This window comes from Heptranchias perlo, chromosome 20 (assembly GCF_035084215.1).
Source record: "Heptranchias perlo isolate sHepPer1 chromosome 20, sHepPer1.hap1, whole genome shotgun sequence".
In the NCBI taxonomy this organism is placed as follows: Eukaryota; Metazoa; Chordata; class Chondrichthyes; order Hexanchiformes; family Hexanchidae; genus Heptranchias; species Heptranchias perlo.
Window position 1 is genome coordinate 34,660,310 of NC_090344.1, and position 25,346 is coordinate 34,685,655.

General features: G+C 46.2%; 1 protein-coding gene across 1 annotated transcript in view; it reads right to left on the reverse strand.

The window, feature by feature from the left end:
• LOC137336113 (fibroblast growth factor 17-like) overlaps positions 1-17,185 on the reverse strand; it is a 30,768-nt gene extending 13,583 nt beyond the window's left edge. Inside the window, exons 1-2 of the mRNA XM_068001601.1 lie at positions 17,104-17,185; positions 16,920-16,956 (exon numbers count right to left, since the gene is read on the reverse strand). Coding sequence (XP_067857702.1) covers positions 16,920-16,956; positions 17,104-17,135 — 69 coding nt within the window. The 5' untranslated portion in view covers positions 17,136-17,185. The remainder of the gene's footprint in view (positions 1-16,919; positions 16,957-17,103) is intronic.
• Between the last annotated feature and the right edge of the window lie 8,161 nt (positions 17,186-25,346).

Here is a 25,346-nt window from a genome sequence, read left to right on the forward strand (position 1 = left end):
ATATCGGTCCAGGACACCGGGGAGTACTCCCCCTGCTCTTCTTCGAAATAGTGGCCGTGGGATCTTTTACGTCCACCTGAGAGGGCAGACAGGGCCCTCGGTTTAACACCTCATCCGAAAGTCAGCACACCTCCGACAGTGCAGCGCTCCCTCAGTACTGCACTGGTGGGACTGGCAACTGACAACATTTGGTGCATCTATCGCAGAGTGAAATATCTTTTTTTTAAAAATTGTACTCAGGATGTGAGCGTTGCCGGCAAGGCCTCATTTATTGCCCAACCCCCTAGTTGCCCCTTGAGAAGGTGGTGGTGAGCCGCCTTCTTGAACCGCTGCAGTCCGTGTGGTGATGGTGCTCCCACAGTGCTGTTAGGTCGGGAATTGCAGGCCACTGACCCAGCGACAAAGTCCAATTCGGGATGAGGTGTGACCCGGAACGGAACTTGGAGGTGATGGTGTTGCCATGACGTTGCTGGCCTTGTCCTTCCTGGAGGGGTTACCATGGTAACCAGTGTGGCAGACAGTTCTTTTGAGTATACCTTAGCCCGTCTCAAAAAACACTCCCAGACACACCGGCCAGTGTGCATTTACACTAGAACTGTAGTGTTGGTGCGAATGTTGCGGTTATAGTGTAAACACATCCTGAAAATAGTGTCAGGGCCTGGCCTGATACTAGAGCGAAGTCGCGAGGGACTCCCCGGGAGAGGGGATCTCACGCCACGCCAGAGTCACTTTGGGCCTTAACACCTCATTTACACTCCACCGGTTTGCTTTGGAGTGAAACCAAAAGCACCGGGCACTTGCGTAGAAATACACAGAGGTTATAACAGGGAAAAAGGCCATTCGGCCCAACCGGTCCCTGTTGGCGTTTACCCTCCACGCGATCAAATAGGTCTGATCACGTCCACCCATATCCCTTCACCCCCTCTTCCTCCAGCCACCTATCTAGAGTTGCCAACCCTCCAGGACTGTCCTGGAGTCACCATGGATTAAAGATTAATCTCCTGGACGCTGTTGCGAGCAAAATGCAGGAGACAATTGCATTCAAAAAAACGGTGTGTTTTATTCACTTTCTTTGAACACTTTTGTTTATTTGTTGTAAAAATATTGGAAATGGGGAGGAAGGGCTGTTTGACTGTGGCGGGGCACTTGGAGGCAAGAGGTCGTGTGATGAAACCTCCAGGAATACGTCCAACCGGAGTTGGCAACTCAACTCCTATCCAATCCAATCTTGAACGTTGACATAGCTTCTGCCTCAGCCGTTAACCCTGGACGTGAATTCCACAGCCTCGCAACTCTCTGTGTGAAAAAGTTTCTCCTGCCGCCTGTTCGAAATCTCTTACGTTTAGTCTGGCATCGATGGCTCCTCGTTCTGATGCGGGGTAGCCAAGCCACGTAGACCAGCAGATCCCAGTTTCAATTCCCGGCCAAGTGCCGAGTTAGCTGATCACGTCCATAGCAGACGTTGAAGCGCTACAAATGGCGTGGGCATCCCTGGGCTAGGAAGGGGAGGGGATGGTGGAAAATCAGCCAGGGGTCCCTCTTCTGGTCACACTATCCAGCGAGTCCCCGTGCGTGGGCATTGGATCGGGACTGGATCGGGATCGGGCTTGGGGTGTGCTTCCCCCCCCCCCCCAGAGTCAAATAGCCACGCCGACACTCACCGTCTAGGCTCGCAGATAAAGAGGGAGAGGAGAGCGGCCTGTGTCGACGGAACCATGAACCCAGCGCGCAAAAAGATCATTTCAATGTTTTTTATTCATTCTCCTCAATGTGCCTCCATAAAGTGAAAATAACAAAATGAAGAGTGACAGGGAATCCATGTTGAAAGGACTTGTGCCTTAAAGGCCCCGGGTCAAACACCGTGCTCGAGCCTGACCTGAAACTGGGCGACTGGGCAGAGGAATTCCGCAGCTTTTTCCGAGCAGGGAACTACTCGCTGATGCAAAATGCACAGCCACTCAGGCTAATTTTAACCTTTTGCCCAGAGATAAGTGTTAACTTGGTGTCGGATACTGAAACTATTTATATCTGGACTAAAAAAAGTTTCCCCGTGATGAATTTACAACACGGGTTAGCACCGGGGTTAGGGGGGAGGGTGGGCTAACTCTCAGGGAGCTGCTCAGGGAACCGGTTAACCCCTCGTGGGCTCCGTACCCGCGCCGAATCATTCACTTCTGTTTTCCCGAATTCACCCCCCCCTCCCTCCCCTGTGAGCTATGGCTCTGGGCGCCCTGGGGAATGGCTCCTAAGTGTCCGATTGTCATATGCGACCCTGGGCAGTGATGGCTGGCAGGTCATGGGGGTGGGGGCCGTGAATCCCGACTGTGCACGGACCAACCAGCAGGGGGGGCGCTGCGTAGCGATCGCGAGCTGATTTATTCCCTCCTCCTCGCCCCAGGCACTGACATCGGTTGTAACAGCCCCACCCCACCCCACCACCCCCCCAGTAATCCGGGCTGAGGTCAGCATGATTCAGCAGAAACCGAGAGTCGTACCTAGTCTGTACTGCATGACTCAGCTGCCTCTACTGGCTGAGTGATTGGGCAGAATCTCAAAGAGACTTCAGCACAAAGTCCAAGGTGCCAGTACTGAGGGAGTGCTGCTCTGTCGGAGGTGCCGTCTTTCGGATGAGACGTTAAACTGAGGCGCTTCTGCCCGCTCAGGTGGATGTAAAAGATCCCACAGCACTGTTGGAAGAAGAGTTCTCCCCGGTGTCCTGGGGCCAATATTTATCCCTCAACCAACACCCACAACAGGTTATCTGGTCATTATCACATTTCTGTCTGTGGGATCTTGCTGTGCGCAAATTGGCTGCTGTGTTTCCTACATTTTCAACAGTGACTGCACTTCAAAAGTACTTCATTGACTGTAGAGCGCTTTGGGACATCCTGATGCCACGAAAGGCGCTATATCAAGTTCTTTCTTTACATGAATCAGCTGCTCGCTGGCTCGGCTGGCAGAGTGATTGGAGAGAATCAGAAATTTCTCTCCAAGCTATGAAATGTCAGCGACAAAGGACCGATATTCCCAGTTGGCAGTGCCGGTATCGAGCCTCACCCGCTGTCTGAGGACAGTGGCGAACCATCTCCCAATGCGTGCAGCTCCCTAAAAAAAGTGCAAAGCTACTATTTTCGTGCACAATAGTGCCAGCCTTTAAAAAGACGGCAAACTGCGCGTGTCTCATTGTCTTTAGAAAGAAAGAGTTGCATTTATATAGCGCCTTTCACAACCTCAGGACGTTCCAAAGTGCTTTACAGCCAATAAAGTACTTTTGAAGTGTAGTCACTGTTGTAATGTAGGAGCCAATTTGCGCACAGCAAGCTCCCACAAACAGCAATGTGATAAAGACCAGATAATCTGTTTTAGGTGTTGGTTGAGGGATAAATATTGGCCAGGACACTGGGGAGAACTCCCCTGCTCTTCTTCGAAATAGTGCCATGGGATTTTTAAATCCACCTGAGAGGGCAGACGGGGCCTGGGTTTAACATCTCATTCGAAAGACCTCCGACAGTGCAGCACTCCATCAGTATTGGCACTGGGAGTGCCAGCCTGGATTTTGGGTACAAATGCTAGAGTGGGGCTTGAAGCCAGAGAATCAACTGCAATGGCTTCTCTTCCTGCTCCTACATCATTACCTCTGGAGTCCCCCAACGATCTATCCTTGGCCCCCTCCTATATCTCATCTACAGGCTGCCCCTCGACGACATAATCCGAAAACACAACGTCAGATCCAACACGAACGCTGATGATACCCAGCTCTACCTCACCACCACCTCTCTCTCGACCCCTCCACTGTCTCTCATTTGTCACGCTGCTTGTTCGATGAGCAAAAATTTCCTCCAACTAAATATTGGGAAGACCGAAGCCATTGTCTTTGGTCCCTGCCGCAAACTCTGTTCTCTCGCCACCGACTTCATCCCTCTCCCTGGCTGAGTCTGAGGCTGAACCAGACTGTTCGCAATATTGGCGTCCTATCTGACCCTGAGATGAGCTTTCATCAACAGGACCGCCTACTTCCACGTCCGTAACGTCGCCCATCTCCGCCCCTGCCTCAGCTCATCTGCTGCTGAAAGCCTCATCCATGCCTTTGTTACCTCCAGACTGGACTATTCCAGTGCTCTCCTCTCCGGCCTCCCATCATCCACTCTCTATAAACTTGAGCTCATCCAAAACTCTGCTGCCCGTATCCTAACTCGCACCAAGTCCCGTTCACCCGTCACCCCCTGTGCTCGCTGACCTACGTTGGCTCCCGGTCCGGGAACGCCTCGATTTTAAAATTCTCATCCTTATTTTCAAATCCCTCCATGGCCTCGCCCCTCCCTATCTCTGTAACCTCCTCCAGCCCTACAACCCTCCGAGATCTCTGCACTCCTCCAATTCTGGCCCCTTGCGCATCCCCGATTTTAATCGCTCCGCCATTGGCGGCCGTGCCTTCAGCTGCCCGGGCCCTAAGCTCTGGAATTCCTTCGCTAAACCTCTCTGCCTCTCCGCCTCTCTCTCCTCCTTTATGATGCCCCTTAAAACCTACCTTTTTGACCAAGCTTTTGGTCACCTGTCCTAATATGTGGCTCGGTGTCAAATTTTGTTTGATTTACGCTCCTGTGAAGCGCCTCGGGACGTTTTACTACGTTAAATGCGCTATATAAATGCAAGCAGTTGTTGAATAAATACAAATTCTTTTTTTTTTGTCAAATGGGTTAATGTCTCCACTAAGATTGCAGACGGGGGGGGAATATCATACAAAAGTGTTAATATTACCAACAGGTATTTCTAGGCTCATTATATGGAAAGGCAACAGGAGCCGTGCTCAAAGGGAGCGCAGTTCAGGGAACGGTAGCAACACTGTCTTCCACCCATGCTCCCACTCAGCATGGTGATCAACCCCTCCCCTCCCTCTTGATTCATTGCCTCGAACTGCTCCCACCACCAGGCGACCCCTGCAATCAACCGAATCTCACCCTGGCATCATGCTGCCCAGGCACACGCCCGTACTTGGAGGGAAAAATCCAGCATCTATTTGTGTGTGACTGGCTACTTGTCACCGGTGAACTGCACCCAGTGCATCAGAAGTCACAGAAATGGCAGCACAGAAGGGGGCCCTTCAGCCCATCTCTGATGTTAGCTCTTCAACTGGAGCTGCCTCCTCTAATCCCAGTTCCCTGCTCTTTCCCTGTATCTTCTTTATATTCTTCCTTTTCAAATCCTTGCACAATTCCCTTTTAAGTGATGTTACAGTCCCTGCCTCAATACCCATTTGTGGTAAAGCATTCAATGTTCTAACAACCCTCTGTATGAAAAAATCCTACCTAGCCCCATTTGTTCTCCTACTGATCATAGTACAGTAGAAGACAGCACAGAAGGAGGCCATTCGACCCATCGTGCCTGTGCCGGCTCTCTGAAAGAGCTCTCCAATTTGTCGACTCTCCCGCTCTTTCCCCGTAGTCCTGCAATTATTTTCTTTTCAAGTATTTATCCAATTCCTTTTTGAAAGTTATTATTTAATCTGCTTCCACAACCCTTTCAGGCAGTGCGTTCCAGATCATAACAACTCCATGTGTAAAAAAAAATTCTTCTCATCTCCCCTCTTTTTTTTGCCAATTATCTTAAATCTGTGTCCTCTGGTTACTGACCCTCCCGCCACTGAAAACAGTTTCTCCCTATCTACTCTATCAAAACCCCTCATAATTTTGAACACCTCTATTAAATCTCCCTTTAACCTTCTCTAAGGAGAACAATCCCAGCTTCTCTAGTCTCTCCACACACTGAAATTCTTCATCCCTGATAATCCATTGGCTCTCACGGAAAGCCTAGTGTGGGTAAAGAACACGTACAATGTAACTGCATGAAACTTTCACATCCCTCTCCCCTTAATTGCTTCACTAAAATCCTAGTGGGTGCCCTGCTGTGTATCATTGGACAGAAACAGCACACCCTGTATGTACGATAATCAAAATCTTCCATCGTCACAGTGAGGTATACGTCTAGAAATCAGTGATAATTAACAGACAAATACGTAACGCGATCATGTGATATTCCTCTGCCGTCTAGTGTATTGGAGCCATTAACCCATTTAAAATAAACGGGAACGTTAAAATCACAGACAGAGGAATATCGTGTGGATAGTCACTCAGCCCATTGAAGTTCATCCCTCTAGAACTACAATTTATCCAGTTTGGCTGTGGCTCAGTGGGCAGCACTCACACCTCTGAGTCTAGGAGGTTGTGGGTTCAAGTCCCACACTCCAGAAACTTGAGAACATAATCTAAGCTGATACTCCAGTACTGAGGGTGCACTGTCTTTCAGGAGGAGATGTTAAACTGAGGACCTGTCTGGCCTCTCAGGTGAATGTAAAAGATCCCATGGCACTATTTGAAGAAGAGCAGGGGAGTCCTTCCTGGTGTCCTGGCCAATATTATTCCTCCACCAAAACAGATTATCTGTTTATTATCTCATTGCTGTTTGTGGGACTTTGCTGTGGGCAAATTGGCTGCCGCGTTCCCTATAATTACAACAGTGACGACAATTCAATCAATTCGTTCTTCATTGGCCCTAAAGCAGTTTGGGATGTCCTGAGGTCGTGAAAGGCGCTACATAAATGCGAGTCTTTCTTTTCTCTTACTTTGGAAGCAACTCAAGTGCATTTTGAACAACCCCTCGTGTCTTCAACCAAATCATTCCCAACAATTATAATCCGCTCCGTATTCTATCGGTTTGAAGTTTACTTGTCACTAACTTTATGTCCTCCCCCTCTGAGTTGGCTCAAAATGATAATTTTACCTCTGCCAGATCGACACCGTTCAATATTAAAAGAACACCAGTGCCAGTTGACGAGGCACGTTGGCGAATCACACCAGCGGTTGTCCAATTTCGCTATCGGTGGGTAGGCAGCGAGCATTTGTAAATCAACCCACCTGTATCTCACTGAGACCCCCGCCACCCCGTTAACTTCTTCGACAGCACTTCCCGAACCCACGACCTCCACCACCTGGAAGGACAAGGGCAGCAGGTGCTTGGGAACAACACCACCTCCAGGTTCCCCTCCAAGTCACACACCTTCCCGACTTGGACATATAGCGGCCGTTCCTTCATCGTCGCTGGATCAAAATCCTGGAACTCCCTTCCTAACAGCGCTGTGGGAGTACCTTCGCCACATAGGAACAGGAGTAGGCCTGCTCCGCCATTTGATAAGATCATGGCTGATCTGTGATCTAACTCCATATACCCGTCTTTGATTGCCAAAAAGCTACCTATCTCAGATTTAAATTTAGCAATTGAGCTAGTATCAATTGCCGTTTGCGGAAGAGTTCCAAACTTCTACCACCCTTTGTGTGTAGAAATGTTTTCTAATCTCGCTCCTGAAAGGTCTGGCTCTAATTTTTAGACTGTGCCCCCTACTCCTAGAATCCCCAACCAGCGGAAATAGTTTCTCTCTATCCACCCTATCCGTTCCCCTTAATATCTTATAAACTTCGATCAGATCACCCCTTAACCTTCGAAACTCCAGAGAATACAACCCCAATTTGTGTAATCTCTCCTCATAACTTAACCCTTGAAGTCCGGGTTTCATTCTAGTAAACCTACGCTGCACTCTCTCCAAGGCCAATGAAGAAGGCCCACCACCACCTTCTCAAGGGCAACTAGGGATGGGCAATAAATGCCGGCCTTGCCAGCGGTGCCCATATCCCAAAAAAGGATATTTTGGGATGATTTTGCACATTAAAGGTGCTATGCAAATGCAAATTGTTGTCATGTTTGGAAAGTGCATTGTATCATACTCATAAAGGGAATAGCATACCCTGCACATATAATCAAATAGACAGACTGAGACACATAGGCAGATAGTGATGGATGGATAGACAGATAAGACAGAGATAGGTAGATAGACTAAGACAGAAAGATGGATGGATAGATAGATGAATAAATAGATAGAAACAGATCGATAGTTTGACATCTATTTGTTCATTCTCAGAGTATCACTGGACTGGAGTTTTCACATGTCCCAGACTGGGTTACATCAAGTGCTGCTGCATACAGGCAAGCAAGATTGCCCCATGCTTTACCGTGTTGGTGCACCAGTGCTGTGCAGACACAAGCTTTGAACCCAGGGTTCCCTACCAGTTTCCAATCCCAGGGAGGGCTGGTGCTGAGTGTGGGCATATCAGGCACAGACACAACAAGGAAACACCAGTTTGGCTCAGTCGGTGACACTTAGTCCTCTCGTTGTCTGTCAGAAGGTCCGGGGTTCAAGCCCCACTCCAGGGCCTGAGCCCACAATCTACGCTGACACTAGCAATGAGGCAGTGATGCATCATCATCAGATGAGACATCAAACCAAGGCCCCATCTGCCCTCGTAGGTGAACGTAAAAGATCCCATTGCACATATTGGAGAATTGCAGGAGAGTTTTCCCCGGTGTCCTGGGCCAATATTTATCCCTCAAACAACACCTAAAACATGATCTGGTCATTATCACATTGCTGTTTGTGGGCTCTTGCTGTGCACAAATTGGCTGCCACGTTTCCTACATTACAACATTGACTACACTTCAAAAGTACTTCATTGGCAGTGTAAGCGCTTTGGGACGTCCTGGGGCCGTGAAAGGCGCTATATAGATGCCAGCTCAATCTTTCTTTCAATGCGGTGAGCTGCCAACACAAACACCTCTTTGCACTTTCCGCATTTGCCACCAAGGCAGCTCAGTGTGGTGACCTCAGCACTGCGGGGACAGATCCTGAAATAACCCAGAGAGAGAGAGAGAGAGAGAGATCTTCGTGGCCCTTCCTGGGAGGCATTTTCCAGCCCTGCTTTTTAAGAATGTCACTATTTTTACACCTTTCTTTAAAGGCTGCGGCTCATCCCAGGGGACAGCAGAAGGCATTGCAAATATGGAAAGGCTCAGGGTGGCTTAGCAAATGTGACTTGCAAAAAAGCTCGTGACGAGCAGAGCTTGTGACTGGGTGGGGGTGGGGAGTGGGTGCGGCGAAGAGGCAGGTACCAGTCCTTCTGGGAGGGGGTTGGTCGTGTTCCTCCCGGAAACTGTCTAACAAGTAAATTTAAGGAACGCATTTTGGATGGAATATTCTCTTAAAACAAAATCTGTTCCTATATGCAGAAATATATCCTGACAGTCAACGGCTGATAAGAGGCACAGCACCGTCCCTGAGTAAACCTGTGATTGCAATGGTTATTCCTTCAACATGGCTTCTGTCACCCATCACCTTCACAGACTGTACCGATAGATAGAGAGAGGCAGATAGAGAGAAAAACATGGATAGAGAAATAATATAGATGGATAGAGACAAACAGAAAACATAGATAGATATAGAGATAGACACAGATAGATATAGACAGAGCTAGGTAGATAGGTATAGATATAGACAAAGATTGCTAGATATAGAAAAAGATACATAGAGATAGATAGACAGAGAAAGGCAGAGATAGATAGAGGTAGCTAGGTAGAAATAGATAGAGATAAACAGAGATGGACAGAGATAGAGATAGACGGAGCTAGATACATAGAGAAAGATATAGACAGATAGATATAGAAAAAGATAGAGATGGATATAGGCAGATATGGATAGAAAACATAGAAATGTAGATATAGAGATAGATAGATAAATAGATAGACAAATATAGTTAGGAAAATATGGATAGATAGAGATAGATAGAGACAGATATAGATAGAAAACATGGAAATGTAGATATGGACATAGAGGTAGATAGACAGATATAGATCAGAAAATATAGATAGATAGATATAGACAGATAGTGATAGATGGAGATAGATAGATAGAGATGAATAGATAGACAGAGATATAAACAGATAGAGATATAGACAGATACAGGTAGAGGTAGATAGAGATAGAAAGATAGATAGATAGATATAGAAAGATATAGGTAGAGCTAGATATAGACAGATAAAGATAAATAGTGATAGACAGGTAGAGAGCGAGAGAGAGATAGATGGATATAGACAGAGCTAGGTAGATAGGGATAGATATAGACAGATATAGATAGAAAAATATGAATAGATCATGGAATCATAAAATGGTTACAGCACAGAAGGAGGCCATTCAGCCCATCGAGCCTGTGCCGGCTCTTTGTAAGAGCAAACCAGTTAGTCCCATTCCCCCACTCTTTCCCCGTAGCCCTGCAATTTTTTTTCCCTTCAAGTATTTATCCAATTCCTTTTTGAAAGCCATGATTGAATCTGCTTCCACCACCCTTTAAGGCAGTGCATTCCAGATCATAACTACTCTCTGCGTGAAAAAATTTTTCCTCATGTCACCTCTGGTTCTTTTGCTGATCACCTTAAATCTGTATCCTCTGGTCTCGACCCTTCAGTCAAGGGAAACAATTTCTCTTTATTTACTTTATCTAAACCCTTCATGATTTTGAACACTTCTATCAAATCTTCTCTTAACCTTCTCTGCTCTAAAGAGAACAAGATATAGACGGAGATAGATTGATAGATAGATATAGATAGGTAGAGATAGACAGAGAAAGACAGAGAGAGATAGATAAAGTCAGGTAGGTAGACAGATGGAGATAGATAGAGATAGGTATAGACAGCTAGATAGCTAGAGATAGATATAGATAAAGTTAGATATATATAAATAGATGGTTAGAGATACAGATATATAGATAGATACACAGATAGCTAAATACAGATGGATCGACAGAGGTAATTAATAAATATAGGATAGACAGATAGATGGATCAATAGATAATTGTAAACAATTTTACAACACCAAGTTATAGTCCAGCAATTTTATTTTAAATTCACAAGCTTTCGGAGGCTTCCTCCTTCCTCAGGTGAACAAGACTATAACTTGGTGTTGTAAAATTGTTTACAATTGTCAACCCCAGTCCATCACCGGCATCTCCACATCATGATCAATAGATAGATTCAGATATATAGGTGGCAGACAGAAATAGATAAATAGATGATAGACAGATAAAGATAGATGGTAGGCAGAGATAAATCTAGATACAGGGAGATTGATAGAGAGATATAGATTGCCAGAGGTAGATGAATCGATCAATAAATGTGGATAGGCAGATTAATTGATAAACAAGGATGGATAGTTAGCCAAACTAAGATAGCTGAGTAGATGTTGATGGATCGACAGACAGAGATAGATAGATGGCTAGAGTTAGATAAATAGATACCTAAATAAATTGATAGATATTGATGGATCGATGGAGAGACAGATCCAGATAGATGAATATATAGATATAGGAATGAATAAGTAGATAGCTACAGATAGAAAAATAGATGGCTGGACAGATAGTCTTTTCTTCTCTTTTAAACTAAAATAATTCAATTGGACAGGACCACGGATATCTTTCACTATTGTTTTTTTTACTGTTCCTGACTGTTGACGTGTGCCCAATAATTTCATTTACACAGTGAGTATTGCCTGTGGAGGGAGGGGAAATCCCCTGGGATGTTCCCCAACCAACAGTGTGAGGGAAGTTTAATAATACTGGTAAACCTGCCCTTACTGGGCCATGGCTGCTTCATTCCACTGTATGCACATTGATTCAGCTTCTTTCCAATGTTGGGCTTAGCATTGCCTCCTCAACCAGTTCCCTTAACCTTAGTATCATAGTAGGTACAGCACAGGAGGAGGCCATTCGGCCCATCGTGCCCGTGTCGGCTCTTGGAAAGAGCTATCCAATTAGTCCCATTCCCCTGCTCTTTCCCCATAATTTTTCCCTTCAAGTATTTATCCAATTCCCTTTTGAAAGTTACTATTGAATCTGCTTCCATCCCCTTTCAGGCAGCGCGTTCCAGATCGTAACAACTCGCTGCGTAAAAAAAATGTTTCCTCATCTCACCTCTGGCTCTTTTGCCAATCAACTTAAATGTCTGTCTTCTGGTTACCGACCCTTCTCGCACTGGAAAATGTTTCTCCTTATTTATTCGATCAAAACCCTTCATGATTTTGAATACCTCATCAAATCTCCCCTTAACTTTCTCTGTTCTAAGGAGAACAGTCCCAGCTTCTCCAGTCTCTCCACATAACTGAAGTCCCTCATCCCTGATACCATTCTAGTAAATCTCTTCTGCACACTCTGTAAAGCCTTGACACCCTTCCTAAAGTGTGGTGCCCAGAATTGAACACAATACTCCAGTGTTTTATAAAGGCTTAGCATAACTTCCTTGCTTTTATAATGTGTGCCTCTATTAATAAAGCCCAGGATCCCAAAGCCTAATGATGCATCAGCACTCACCATCTAAACGAATACACATTATATTCTTAAATCAACAGCACTAGGAAAGAAAGAATGCCTTGCATTTCTATAGCGCCTTTCACGACCTCACGATGTCCCAAAGCGCTTTACAGTCAATGAAGTACTTTTGTTTTGAAGTATAGTCACTGTCGTAATATAGGAAACGCAACAGTCAATTTACGCACAGCAAGGTCCCACAAACAGCAATAACACTAGGTATAAAGCACTCCCGGTTGATAAAGGTACACCTAGTGCAGTACCAGAAGATCCCAGGTTCGATTCCCGCTCAGTCATAAGTTAACTGATCTTAGCCAATGCAGCAGCTGTCTGCTCAGCCTTGGAGCCCATGGGCTAGGGAGACAACACTGGTCGGGGTTCCTGCTCCTAATCATTACTATGTGAGCCCTGCTGAAAAGTGCCTGTGTAGATTTCGGCTGTTGGTAGAGTTGCACTGGCTGTGATGCCTTCCATAGCCAACTAGTCCACCAAAAAATTCACTATCTAGCTCACTCACATATGGAGAATGCCCACTGGGGTCAAGTTAGCCCAGGGCTAGTAAGAGTCAGTGCCTTCAGGAGTTTAGTGGTTATGGTTTTAGATTAGCAACCCGAAGGTCATGAGTTCAAATCCCACAATGGCAAATTGTGAAATTAAATTCAATAAATCTGGCACCAGAATAAATTGACCATGAAAGCTGTCAGATTATCATAAAAACCCAACTGGTTCACTAATGTTTCCACTTGTGGGGGAGACCAAAACTAGGGGCCATAAATATAAGATAGTCACCGATAAATACAATAGGGAATTCAAGAGAAACCTCTTTACCCAGAGAGTGGTGAAAATGTGGAACTCACTACCAGAAGGAGTAGTTGAGGCGAATAGAATAGATGCATTTAAGGGGAAGCTCGATAAACACATGAGGGAGAAAGGAATAGAAGGATATGCTGATAGGGTTAGATGAAGAGGGGTGGGAGGAGGCTCGTGTGGAGTATAAACACCGTCAAGGACCTGTTGGGCCGAATGGCCTGTTTCTGTGCTGTTAATTCTATGTAATGCCCTTCAGAGAAGGGAACTTGCCATCCCTACCTGGTCTGAGCCTACATCTGACAGGATCCTGATGATGAGACTTATGTTCAAACATCCTGAGCACAGAATCCTCCCCACAGTTTCCAAACAATAGAGGGTCGTAATTGCCTTGGTTGCTGTGGGTTGTGAAATCGTAAATACGTTCCGTCTGAATGCATTTACAATGCACACACGGTGGCCAGGACAAACATCTCCCCCCCCCCATGCATTCAGTTTCCTGCTAAGTCCAGGTACTCTAACAGCTTTCTGATGGGTGTCCTCAAGGGACAATCATTCATCACGTGGCATCTTCCCGTAACCTCACCCCCACCTTCAAAAGCAGCTAAAGCTAACTGCTACACACACACAAGCCACAAAAGGAGAATGTACATGTTCTGATGGAGGAGCCCCGTCCAAAACATTAACTAGTCTCTTCTTTCAGTTGTCGACTGACTCGCCTCGCATTTCCGGCATTTTCTAGTCTCGCTTCAAGAGTTCATTGTTCCCCTTTTACCTTTTTATCTCAACAACTAAAACTTGCATTTATACAGCGCCTTTAACGTAGTAAAAAAACATCCCAAGGCAATTCACAGGGACGTTATAGGACAAAATTTGACACCAAGCCACATAAAGAGATATTAGGACAGGTAACCAAAACCTTGGTCAAAGAGGTAGGTTTTAAGGAGTGAGAGAGTGAGGTAGAGAGGTTTAGGGAGGGAATTCCAGAGCTTAGGGCCTAGGCAGCTGAAGGCACGGCCGCCAATGGTGGAGCGAAGGAATTGGGGATGCGCAAGAGGCCAGAATTGGAGGAGCGCAGAGATCTCGGCGGGTTGTCGGGCTGGAGGAGGTTACAGAGATAGGGAGGAGGCGAGGTCATGGAGGGATTTGAACACAAAGATGAGAATTTTAAAATCGAGGCGTTGCTGGACCGGGAGCCAATGTAGGTCAGCGAGCACAGGGGTGATGGGTGAACGGGACTCGGTGCGAGTTAGGATATGGTCAGTAGAGTTTTGGATGAGCTCAAGTTTACAGAGGGTGAAAGGTGGGAGGATATACCTCATGTAGAATATATGCACACACTCATATCTGCTCTCTATCATTCATAATGCTTTCTGAATATTTTTTCATGCACCAATTTTTCTTCAGTACCAGGAATTTCTATTGTCTAAAATAAGGGTTTAAACAACATTTTTTTTAAAAATTGCATATTTCACAACAACATGATTAAATTTATCCATTGAATTATTCTTTGGGGAGTGAAATTCATCCCCCAAAACATCGCAAAACAGGCGATAGCGAATCGGACGCTTCCTTTTTATACTCTGGTTTTCTTTTCTGTGAGTCAAATAATTTTGAAAAACAAGAGGAAAATTTCAAAAAACTTTACAGAGGTCAAATTTATCTTGAGTGTTTCTTTTTAAAAGAGAGGTGGTGTGTGTGTGAGGGAAAAAAGTGACAGTCTGTTATTACACATGGGGAGAAAGAGATAGAGAGGGGTGTGAGAGAGAGGGAGAAAGAGACTGGTATCAGAGAGAGAGAGACAAACAGTCATAAATGGAGAGAAAGGCAGACAGGCAAGTTTGTTTTTACCTCATTCTAATTTGATATTTTTTTTAAGTTGAATTTTGAAAGCAAACAAGGCCTCTGAGGACAACAGATCAAAAAGGAAGCTAGGAGGGAGAGGGGAGGAGGTAAGGGTAGTGTAGGGAGTGATGGGAGTGGTAAGAAAGGGAATGGGTAGTGGGAGGGTGAAGGGGTAGGGTATGCGATGGGCACCAGGGATGGAGGTAGCATCAATGATATGGGGAGATGATTGGAAGGGAATTGCTGAGAACTACATTTTCTTCGCAAACCCACCCCAAATGCATGCTGCAGCTATTAGGTGTCAGCTGTGGCTCAGTGGGTAGCACTCTCACCTCTGATAGCAGCAGTTTGTGGGTTCAAGTCCCACCAGAGACTTGAGCACAAAATCTAGGCTGACATTCCAGTGCAGTGCTGAGGGAGTGCTGCATTGTCAGAGGAGACATCTTTCTGATGAAACGTCAAACCAAGGGCCTGTCCGCCCTCTCAGGCGGATGCAAAAGATCCCACAGCACTGTTTGAAGAAGTATAGGGAAGTTCTCCCTGGTAGTCCTGGCCAATATTTATCCCTCAACCAACATCACTAAATCGGATTATCTGATCATTATCACATTGCTGTTTGTGGGATCTTGCTGTGCACCAAATTGGCTGCTGTGTTTCCTACATTACAACAGTGACTACAACTTCAAAATTACTTCATTGGCTGTAAAGCGCTTTGGGACATCTTGAGGACAATGAAAAGCGTTGTATAAATGCAACTTTTTCTTTGAATAAGTCCAATTAGAATAAATTACTTGTTTAATATAACACTTCCGGAGGCATAAAGCATTGAGAAAAATTCTTTAATGCGTAAGGCATAAAGTAGTACCTGTCTAACGCGAATACTGTGGATATAATCACCAGACACTCTCCCATTGCCCATATTATGATCATGTGTTAAACATGATTAGATTAGATTAATTAGATCTGGTTAAAAAGCGGTTTAAAGATAGACACTTCCAATACCTTTTTTGTTAAACTACTGACCGATTTTTCCCCTTTGTGCAGATACACATGAATTTTTAAAGAAAAGATTAATTCTTAATTCACGATGTGTTCAAGTAACTTTGACCAACATAATTATAACTGAGGGTAATGTGTAGAGAATTCCCCGCTAAGTCATTAGGTCAATGCCTGTCTTGCCCGTTTGAAAATGCGTTCTTAAAACAATGCCCTTTAAATAGAATCGATGCCACTGTTCCTACGAATCTGCCGGCAGACAGGAGGTTAACTGGGAGACTCTGGCTAATATTAATCCGACCCCTTTATAGATCAGCAGGCTTTCCCCCAACCCTCCCCCCACCAACCCCCATTCATAAATGCATCAGTTTTCACACAAATAAAAAGCCTGAAGTAAATCGTCCGTGCTCCTGGTGCATATCTCTACACACCGGAAGCACGTATGGGGAATTCAGACCCTTGCCTCACACCCGTGATTTTCTGCCCGTTAGCCGGGTAACGCTGAAGGCTGAAAAGATTTAGCTCGTCGTTTCGGCAAAGTTGCTTTTCTCCCCCCACCCCACCCCACAACTCTTCCCATTTATTCATTTTCTTTCTCTCTTTCTCTCCCGCCTGCGGGCGAACTCGCTATTCGCAGGATCCTCGCCGTGCCCAAAATGGCGTCCGCGCCCGCCCACGTAACGACAGTCACCTCGCTCCGAGGTAATCCCACCACCGAGTCGCTTTGGGGCAATCTCGAGGTTAGGCACTGTATAAACGCAAGCTCAAACTTTCTCCAGCAAAAATCCAGGGAGTTAATCTCCTCCTAGCGACTTTCACATTGCACGGAAAAAAGGAGGAACTTTAAGCTTTCTTTGTAAAAGTTAAATATGGCTTAAAAGTTCAAGGGCTTTAAAGAGACAGCACATTCTTAAGCAATGCAGTCAACATGCGACATCAGAAAGGGCACTGTCACTTTAAATAATTCTAACTTCCTTAAAAATGACCAATATCTCAGATAATTATAAATTATAATAAAGTATATCATACACTTACCTGGGCTTGGAAGCACAGCAATAAGAACTGGAGGCATCTGTCACAGAAATAATGGCAAAATATATATAAATATTAAAAATCTGACCACATTTTCAAATATCTCTCTATATATAATAAATTATATTTAAGTTACTGCAGAACTGCTTATTGCAAATGCATCTTTAAATGAAAGAGAAGCTCTTACAGATAAATATACCGAGACCCTAACGGATGCATAGCTGATGCTATCGTGTATTTGCTGTTCTCAGTGACTCCTTAAGCCGAGGGTTTCGCAGACTGCCTTTTTTTTTTCCTGTACGCCGACAGTAATTCGACAGAGGCCCGGGGAAGGGAGGAGGGGGCGGGGGGGGGGGGGGCGAGTAGGTGGTGGTGAAGGAACCCTGCGCCTTTAATGCAGCCTGCAACTGACTGCAACCCAGTCAGAAACGTCCAGCAATGGTTCTGGAACCTGGGAATTAAATGCTTTTCCTTGCAACAAAGAGGAAGGGTGCAAATTCCAAATGTATATATATATATATATATGTAAAAACAAATCGTTGCACTTTGTTCTAATCTTCAAATCGAATCCCTCACGCATCAACTGTGCATTTTATTAGGATTTTGCCTTGGCTTTGCTCACTGTCTCGCCGTTATTTGTGGGATCCGGAGCTGAGTGAAGCTGCAATCTCATCTTGCCCACGGTGACAAATGGCAGAGGAAGTCCCGTGTCCTTGAATAGAAAGTTCTTTTTTAAGCTGTCCAGATTTGGCCTCTTCTTGCATTTACTCCATTGATGAGAGAGGTGAATCTGTCCCCTAGGCTGGCAGGGGATGGTTTGAAGAGAAGTAGGAGGAACTGGAGAGATAGAGTGCAAGGGAGGAGGAGGGAGGGAGGGGGGTGGTGGTGGGTGTGTGTGTGTGTGTGTGTGTGTGGGGGGAGGTGGACACTAGGGAGATACAGTCTCTGTCTCTGTCACTTGTTGAATTAAAAGCCTCTTGGCTACTGGCTCCTGTGGAGGGCTAATGACTGTCCTGATACCAATTCACTGAGAACTGCCCTCAGTAAGTGCTTGCCAAGTGCCCGAGCAGTCATGTCCCTTTTTTCCATTTCAGTCAGTTATCACAAGGTTGAAACTCATTAACGGTGTTAAGGAGAGTTCACCTTGAAATGTCAGCACAGGCATTTTGTTTTTAATCACTAAATGGTGTGGCAGATTGTGAATTAAAAAAGGTCGAAGCAATTTGTAGGGCTTAATGGATTAAACCCCGCCCCCCCATGTTAGTTTGCCCCTAATTTCATCCTCCATCCACTCCCCCTCCGTCTGTTCGCTCAGGCTGGAATACCTTTCTGCCCTTTCTGAAACCGAGCTGGGTCTCCGATCCCGCACCTTCGCAGTATCGCCTGCCTCCGCCCCTCACCTCCACTGCCGCAGTAAAAGAAGGGTTTGCATTTATATAGCGCCTTGCACGGCCTCAGGATGCCCCAAAGCGCTTTGCAGCCAATGAAGTACTTTTCGAAGTGCAGTCACTGTTGTAATGTGGGGAAACCCTCGAAAAGGCTTTCATTACCTCCGGACTCGACCTCTCCAGCATCCTCCTCACTGAACTTTGCCCTACACACCCCACACTCATCCAAGACTCCGCCACCTGCATCCTATTCCATGCTGCTTGCCCATCCCCCTCGCCCCACCCCAGACATCTCCGATCGCCAATGGCATTGAAGTTAAAATCCAAGTCCTCATTTACAAATCCCTCCATGGCCTCGCCCTGCCTTGCCTCTGCAGCCTCCTCCAACCCTACATCTCAACAAATGTAAGGAGTTGCACAACGCCAGGTTATAGTCCAGGATATAACTGTTGGACTATAACCTGGTGTTGTGCAACTCCTGTCATTTGTCCACCCCAGTCCATCACCGGCACCTCCACATCATGGCTACATCTCAACAGTGCTCTTTAGTCGTCCAAAGCTGGCCTCCGCTCATCAAGCCCTCCTCCTTCCTCGTGTCCGTTGGCGGCAGCACCTTCAGCTGTCCCGGCCCTACACTCTTGCAACTCCCTTCCCTTTCCTACCTCTCCCCCCACCCCCCCCCCCTCACCCCCCCCCCCAACTCCTCAAACCCTACCTCGTCACCTGTGCTTTCAGTCACCTCCCCACATTCTTCTATGGCTGCCCCGGCATCCAGTTTCTCCTCTGTGAAGCTTTCTCAGCTTTGTCAGCCGTGGCTCAGCGGGCAGCACTCTTGCCCTCTGAGTCAGACGGTCGTGGGTCCATAGTCCCACTCCAGAGAACTTTGGCACAAAATCCAGGCTGACTTTCCCAGTGCAGTACTGAGGGAGTGCTGCACTGTTGGAGGTGCCGCCTTTTGGATGAGACGTTAAACCGAGGCCCCTCCACCCCTCTGAGGTGGACGTAAAAGATCCCACGGCACTATTTTGAAGAAGAGCAGGGGAGTTCTCCCTGGTGTCCTGGCCAATATTTATCCCTCAACTAATACCACAAAAACAGATGATCTGGTCATTATCACATTTGTGGGAGCTTGCTGTGCGCAAATTGGCTGCTGCGTTTCCTGCATTACAACAGTGACTACACTCCAAAAGTACTTCATTGGCTGTAAAGCACTTTGCGACATCCTGAGACGTGCAAGGCCGCTCTATCAAAGCAATTCTTTCTTTCTTAATTTCTTTCATTCTTTCTTTCTTCTCTAAAGGTGCTGCATAAGTGCATGATATTGACGTAGTGTAAATTCAAAAAAAAAATATTTTAAAAAACCAGGGTAGCCAAAAATGGCATCGATGGAGAAGTTAAAGAAAGGCTCGCATTGATATCAGGCATCTCCGCACTTCTCTGAAACACTCCACACACAGTAGGGCACTGTGAAGTGCAGTGACGGTTATGCAGGCAAGTATGGCAGCTATTTAGCCCACAGCAAGATCCCATAAGCAGCAACAAGATGAATGGCCAGTTAGGAACTCAAGCAGCACCGCAATGCTGAAGTGTCAGCCTAGATTACGTGCTCAGGTCCTGCGGTAAGGATCGAACCCATGACCCTCTGAGCCAGTTCAGCTGAGATAGTTGCTCACGGCTACCGTTACTGTGGGTTCTGCCACACCCGCCTTTTTGTCAGGTGTCACTCAGTCACCGGATGTAGCTTGAGCTGTCAGCTGCTCCAACTATTACACAGTTCCTCTTCAGCAAGAGGTGGGACAACAGTTTGCCTTTAATTCATCCAATTCCGGCCTCTTGCGCATCCCCGATTTTCATCGCCCCACCATTGGCGGCCGTGCCTTCAGCTGCCTAGGCCCCAAACTCTGGAATTCCCTCCCTGAACCTCTCCGTCTCTCCACCTCCTCCTTTAAGACACTCCTTAAAACCTATTTATTTGACCAAGCTTTTGGTCACCTGTCCTAATATCTCCTTACGTGGCTCGGTGTCAATTTTTGTCTGATTACGCTGCTGTGAACGTTTTACTACGTTAAAGGCGCTATATAAACGCAAGTTGTTGTTGTTAAGAGGGAAGAGTACCTGCAGTCTTTGGGTTAACATCAAGTAAAATGCATGAGTGAAAACCTTTTGTAAGCCTGATCCAAAATGATGAATCTGGAAATCACTCAAGTGTCAGCCTTGGCTAAGTGGTAGCACTCTCACCTCTGAGTCAGACATTCGTGGGTTCAAGTCCCACTCCAGAGACTTGAGCATAAAATCCAGGCTGACACTCCCAGTGTAGTACTGAGGGAGTGCTGCACTGTCAGACGTGCCGTCTTTCAGATGAGACATTAAACCGAGGCCCCGTCTGCCCTCATGGGTGGACGTAAAATATCCCACGGAAGAGCAGGGGAGTTCTCCCCCGGTGTTCTGTACAATATTTATCCCTCAACCAACATCAATAAAACAGATGATCTGGTCATTATCACATTGCTGTTTGTGGGATCTTGCTGTGTGCAAATTAGTTCCTGGGTTTCCCTGCATTACAACAGGGACTACACTTCAAAAGTACTTCATTGGCTGTAAAGTGCTTTGGGACATCCTGAGGACATGAAAGGCTCTATATAAATGTAAGTCTTTCTTGGTAATAGAGGACAAACACTGAACTCACTTGTATGCTAGGTCTCTGTCCACCATTTTAATGGATGCCTTAACCCCTTCATTTTAAATGGCTTAACATCTCCACAAGAGGAGATCACAATGGTAGGGCAGGGTGAGGTTATGGAGGGATCTGAGAGCAAGGATAAGAATTTTGAAGTGAACTGACTGGGGCTCGGGGAGCCAATGGAGCTCAGAGAGGGCAAGGAGTATCGGGGGCCTTTGCGCAGGGGAGGATGGGGCGAAGGGAGTGTGGGGCTTTGTCCAGGGTGGACATGGGCTGTAGATCATTCTCCACCCCTCTGATGCAAGGAGGTTAAAGTTCACTTGCCATCCTCCCAGCAGAAAGTGGCCACAGGATTTGTACAGTCCTGCCAATTTCCTCCTCAAAATGTGGCCGACCTTGATCTCTGCAAAGTATCGGTAGCCTAGTCCCAAGAATCTTGCAGGTTCTCCCTCGTCCCAGTTTCCACTTGACATCATTCCTTGCACGCAAAGCACGTGAAAAACGGGGCAGAGACCCGTGGTATCAGGACTCCGCAGCCCATCCGTTGTCCTGGGATTTCCAGGACTTCTCTTGAGTGGGGAGCAGAGGCTAAGGGCAGTCATTTAAATTAAGGGGGCGGACATATGAGGAGAGGTTGAGTAGATTGGGACTCTACTCATTGGAGTTCAGAAGAATGAGAGGCGATCTTATTGAAACATATAAGATTGTGAAGGGGCTTGATCGGGTGGATGCAGTAAGGATGTTCCCAAGGATGGGTGAAACTAGAACGAGGGGGCATAATCTTAGAATAAGGGGCTGCTCTTTCAAAACTGAGATGAGGAGAAACTTCTTCACTCAGAGGGTGGTAGGTCTGTGGAATTTGCTGCCCCAGGAAGCTGTGGAAGCTACATCATTAAATAAATTTAAAACAGAAATAGACAGTTTTCTAGAAGTAAAGGGAATTAGGGGTTATGGGGAGCGGGCAGGAAATTGGACATGAAGCTGAGTTCGGATCGGTCAATGCCCTGTGGGTGGCGGAGAGGGCCCGGGTCCTGCTCCTACTTCTTGTGTTCTTTAGATTTGTGGTTGGGATCAGATCAGCCATGATCTTATTGAATGGCGGAGCAGGCTCGAGGGGCCAATTGGCCTACTCCTGCTCCAATTTCTTATGTTCTTATGTTCTTATGTAAATGAAGTGGGAGGGGAACGCTCCCAGCCTTCCTATCTCATTTTCCTGTTCGATTGCCAGTTTGAAGGGTGTCCATTTTGAAGGGCGTCCATTTCGAAGGCGCCCAAAAGGAGTAGACTCAGGCCCTGCGCTGAGCCCCTTCCCAACTGGGGGATTGGAAGGAGCTGCAGCAAACAAACAAAACCCAAAGGTAGATCCGGGTCATTGGGCCAGTGATCGGTGCTGGAGACCTTCTGGCTGCTGTCCTTGGAGGGGATTGTGCCTCAGGCCTGCTCAGGCAGATTTTCCTGCCTCACTTCCACGTGCTAGACCCTACTAGGGGGCTGGCCTGTCCTGGGCGAGCATCTGGGCCATTTAAATAGCCTGAACTCCGAAATACAGGTGATTCAAGTCATTGCAGGTAGATCGAGCTTCAGGTGACTTTGAGGCATAAGGGCTTCAAAAAATCGTTTACCTATTATGTATTCTGGAAGGTTTAATTTATTAACTGGTTTGAGGTTGGAAGACATGTGAAGTTGCCTTGAGATCGCTGTCTGACCTATGATAGCTGTACGGTGTGAAAGGGGTTAATTTCTCAAATTTGTTCTTGGGATGCGGGCATCGCTGGCAAGGCTGGTATTCATTGCCCATCTCTAGTTGCCCTGAGAAAGTGGTTGCAGGCCTTGTTCTTCCACTAGATAGGAATTGCATTACAACTTATTTGGGGTTTTGATAGAGTAAATAAGGAGAAACCGTTTCCACTGGCAGGAGGGTCAGTAACCAAAGGACAGATTTAAGTTAATTGGCAAAGGAATCAGAGGGGAGGCGAAGACCCGTTTTTTTAAACGCAGCGAGTTGTTATGACCTGGAATGCGCTGCCTGAAAGGGCGGTGGAATCAGACTCAATAGGAACTTTCAAAAGGGGAATTGGATAAATACTTGAAAAGGGAAACATTTTCAGGGCTACGGGGGAAAGAGCAGGAGAAGTGGGACAAATTGGATAGCTCTTTCAAAGAGCCAGCACAGACATGATGGGCTGACTGGCCTCCTTCTGCGCTGTACGATTCTATGAACTGGCTTGCTAGGCCAAGTCAGAGAGGGCATTAAGAGTCAACTACACAAATTGTGGGACTGGAGTTACGTGTAGCCTAAGCCCAGGTAGAGGTGGCAGGTTCCCTTCCCTGAAGGACATCAGTGAACCGGTTGGGTTTTTAGGACAATCCAGCAAGCAGCTTTCACGGGTGATTTTTCCCTGGTGCCAGTTCACAACCGTAGACACGAGCTTTCAAAGCCAGGGGAAGTCTCTCTAGGTCACACTATCAATACACAGCTACACTGTAAATACATGAATAAATCTCAACGCACAGAAACAATACCCATCCACTAATGACCGGTAGACTGTGTGTTTACTCATCATTATTATGCAGCAGCTCCTAAGTGCAGACACACAAAACATTTGTAACATGCCTCATTCATTTCTTCTTATCAGCTTAAGTAATGGGAATTAACATCAAACTTTTATCAAAAGGGGTGACAGTGTTGAGAACCCAGCTGCTTGGCCAATAACACAATCAAGAGTAATTGGATGAACTTTTCCTTCAAGCCTAACTTAAAGGAGACCAACCGATTGATTAAAAAATCCTTTTAATTATACATTACAGGTGGAGGGGAGGGAAGGGGAGTGGGCGCGATGATCTGCTGGCACAGGATGGATACAGCATTGGCAATCCAGGAGAGATAGGGCCCCAATCCACATTCATACAAAGACAGCTCTCCTCTACTTTTAAAAATCATACTTTTAAAAATACATTTACCTGAGGAAGGAGGAAGCCTCCGAAAGCTTGTGAATTTAAAATAAAATTGCTGGACTATAACTTGGTGTTGTAAAATTGTTTACAATTTAAAAATCAGACTGTCACAAAGAATTCCGACTGAATGAAACTTTTCTTTAGGCCTTTTTTTTCCCCTCTCTCCTGCTTCGGTTTTCTTCCCTTAAAAAAAACATCCCAAGAGGCTGTATGGAAAACAGACACTGAGCCGGTAAAGGGACAACTGACAGGAGTGACCAAATGTTTGGTCGGAGTTAGTGGAAAGCCAGTGCCAAATTGGAGGAAATCAGTTCAGATGTTCTCCCCCAAAAGCATGTAGGATGCTGGGGGTCAATTGAAATTTTCAAGACTGAGATTGATCACTATCTCTGTAACCTCCTCCAGCCCTACAACCTTCCGAGATCTCTGCGCTCCTCCAATTCTGGCTTCTTGCACATCTCCCACTTCCTTCGCCCCACCATTGGCGGCCGTGCCTTCAGCTGTCTCGGCCCTGAGCTCTGGAATTCCCTCCCAACTCTCTCAACTCCTTTAAGACGTTCCTTAAAACCTACCTCTTTGATCAAGCTCTTGGTCACCTGTCCTAATATCTCCTTGTGGCTTGGTGTCAGATTTTGTCTGATAACGCTCCTGTGAAGCGCCTTGGGTCGTTTTACTACGTTAAAGGCGCTGCGTAAATGCAAGTTGTTGATCGATTTTTATTAGGTAAGGATATCAAGGAATATGGATCAAAGGCGGGTAAATGGAGTTGAGGTACAGACCAGCCATGATCTAATTGAATGGCGGAACAGGCTCGATGGGCTGAACAGCCTACTCGTGTTCCTATGTTCCAAGACACAATTTTGAGCTTCAATACAAGGGGGCTGCATTAACATCGATGGAGGTGCAGTGCTTAGCTTGAGCAGAGGGGTCAGCTATTAAGAATGTCAAGTATCCCTGTCAATGCAGCTCTTATAGACTATGGGGTAGACTTTCCAAATTAGCACTCCCGACAGAGATTCGCACGCCAAGAAATGCTAATGGGAATATCGAGTACAGCGGCCAGCATGTCCATTCCATGCCCCCCCGCCCCCCCCCTCCCGATTTTCAACCCATTGAAATTAAAATTGACGGTTGAAAACTAGGGTGGGCAGCAAAACGAGTGCATTAACCCCAGTGCCCGATATTCCAACTGGCATTCCGAGCCCACGGGACCCCATGCCAAGAGCACAATTTCACAAAATCTATCCCATTGCTCTCAGCGCCTCCTCCCAATATCCAAGTTACCGTTGGTGATATTAGTGAGCAAACACTTAACACATTTGTATGACACTAACCTAATTATTTATTCTTAGGATGTGGGTGACATTGGCAAGGTCACATTTATTAACCGTTTTCCTAGTTTCCCAG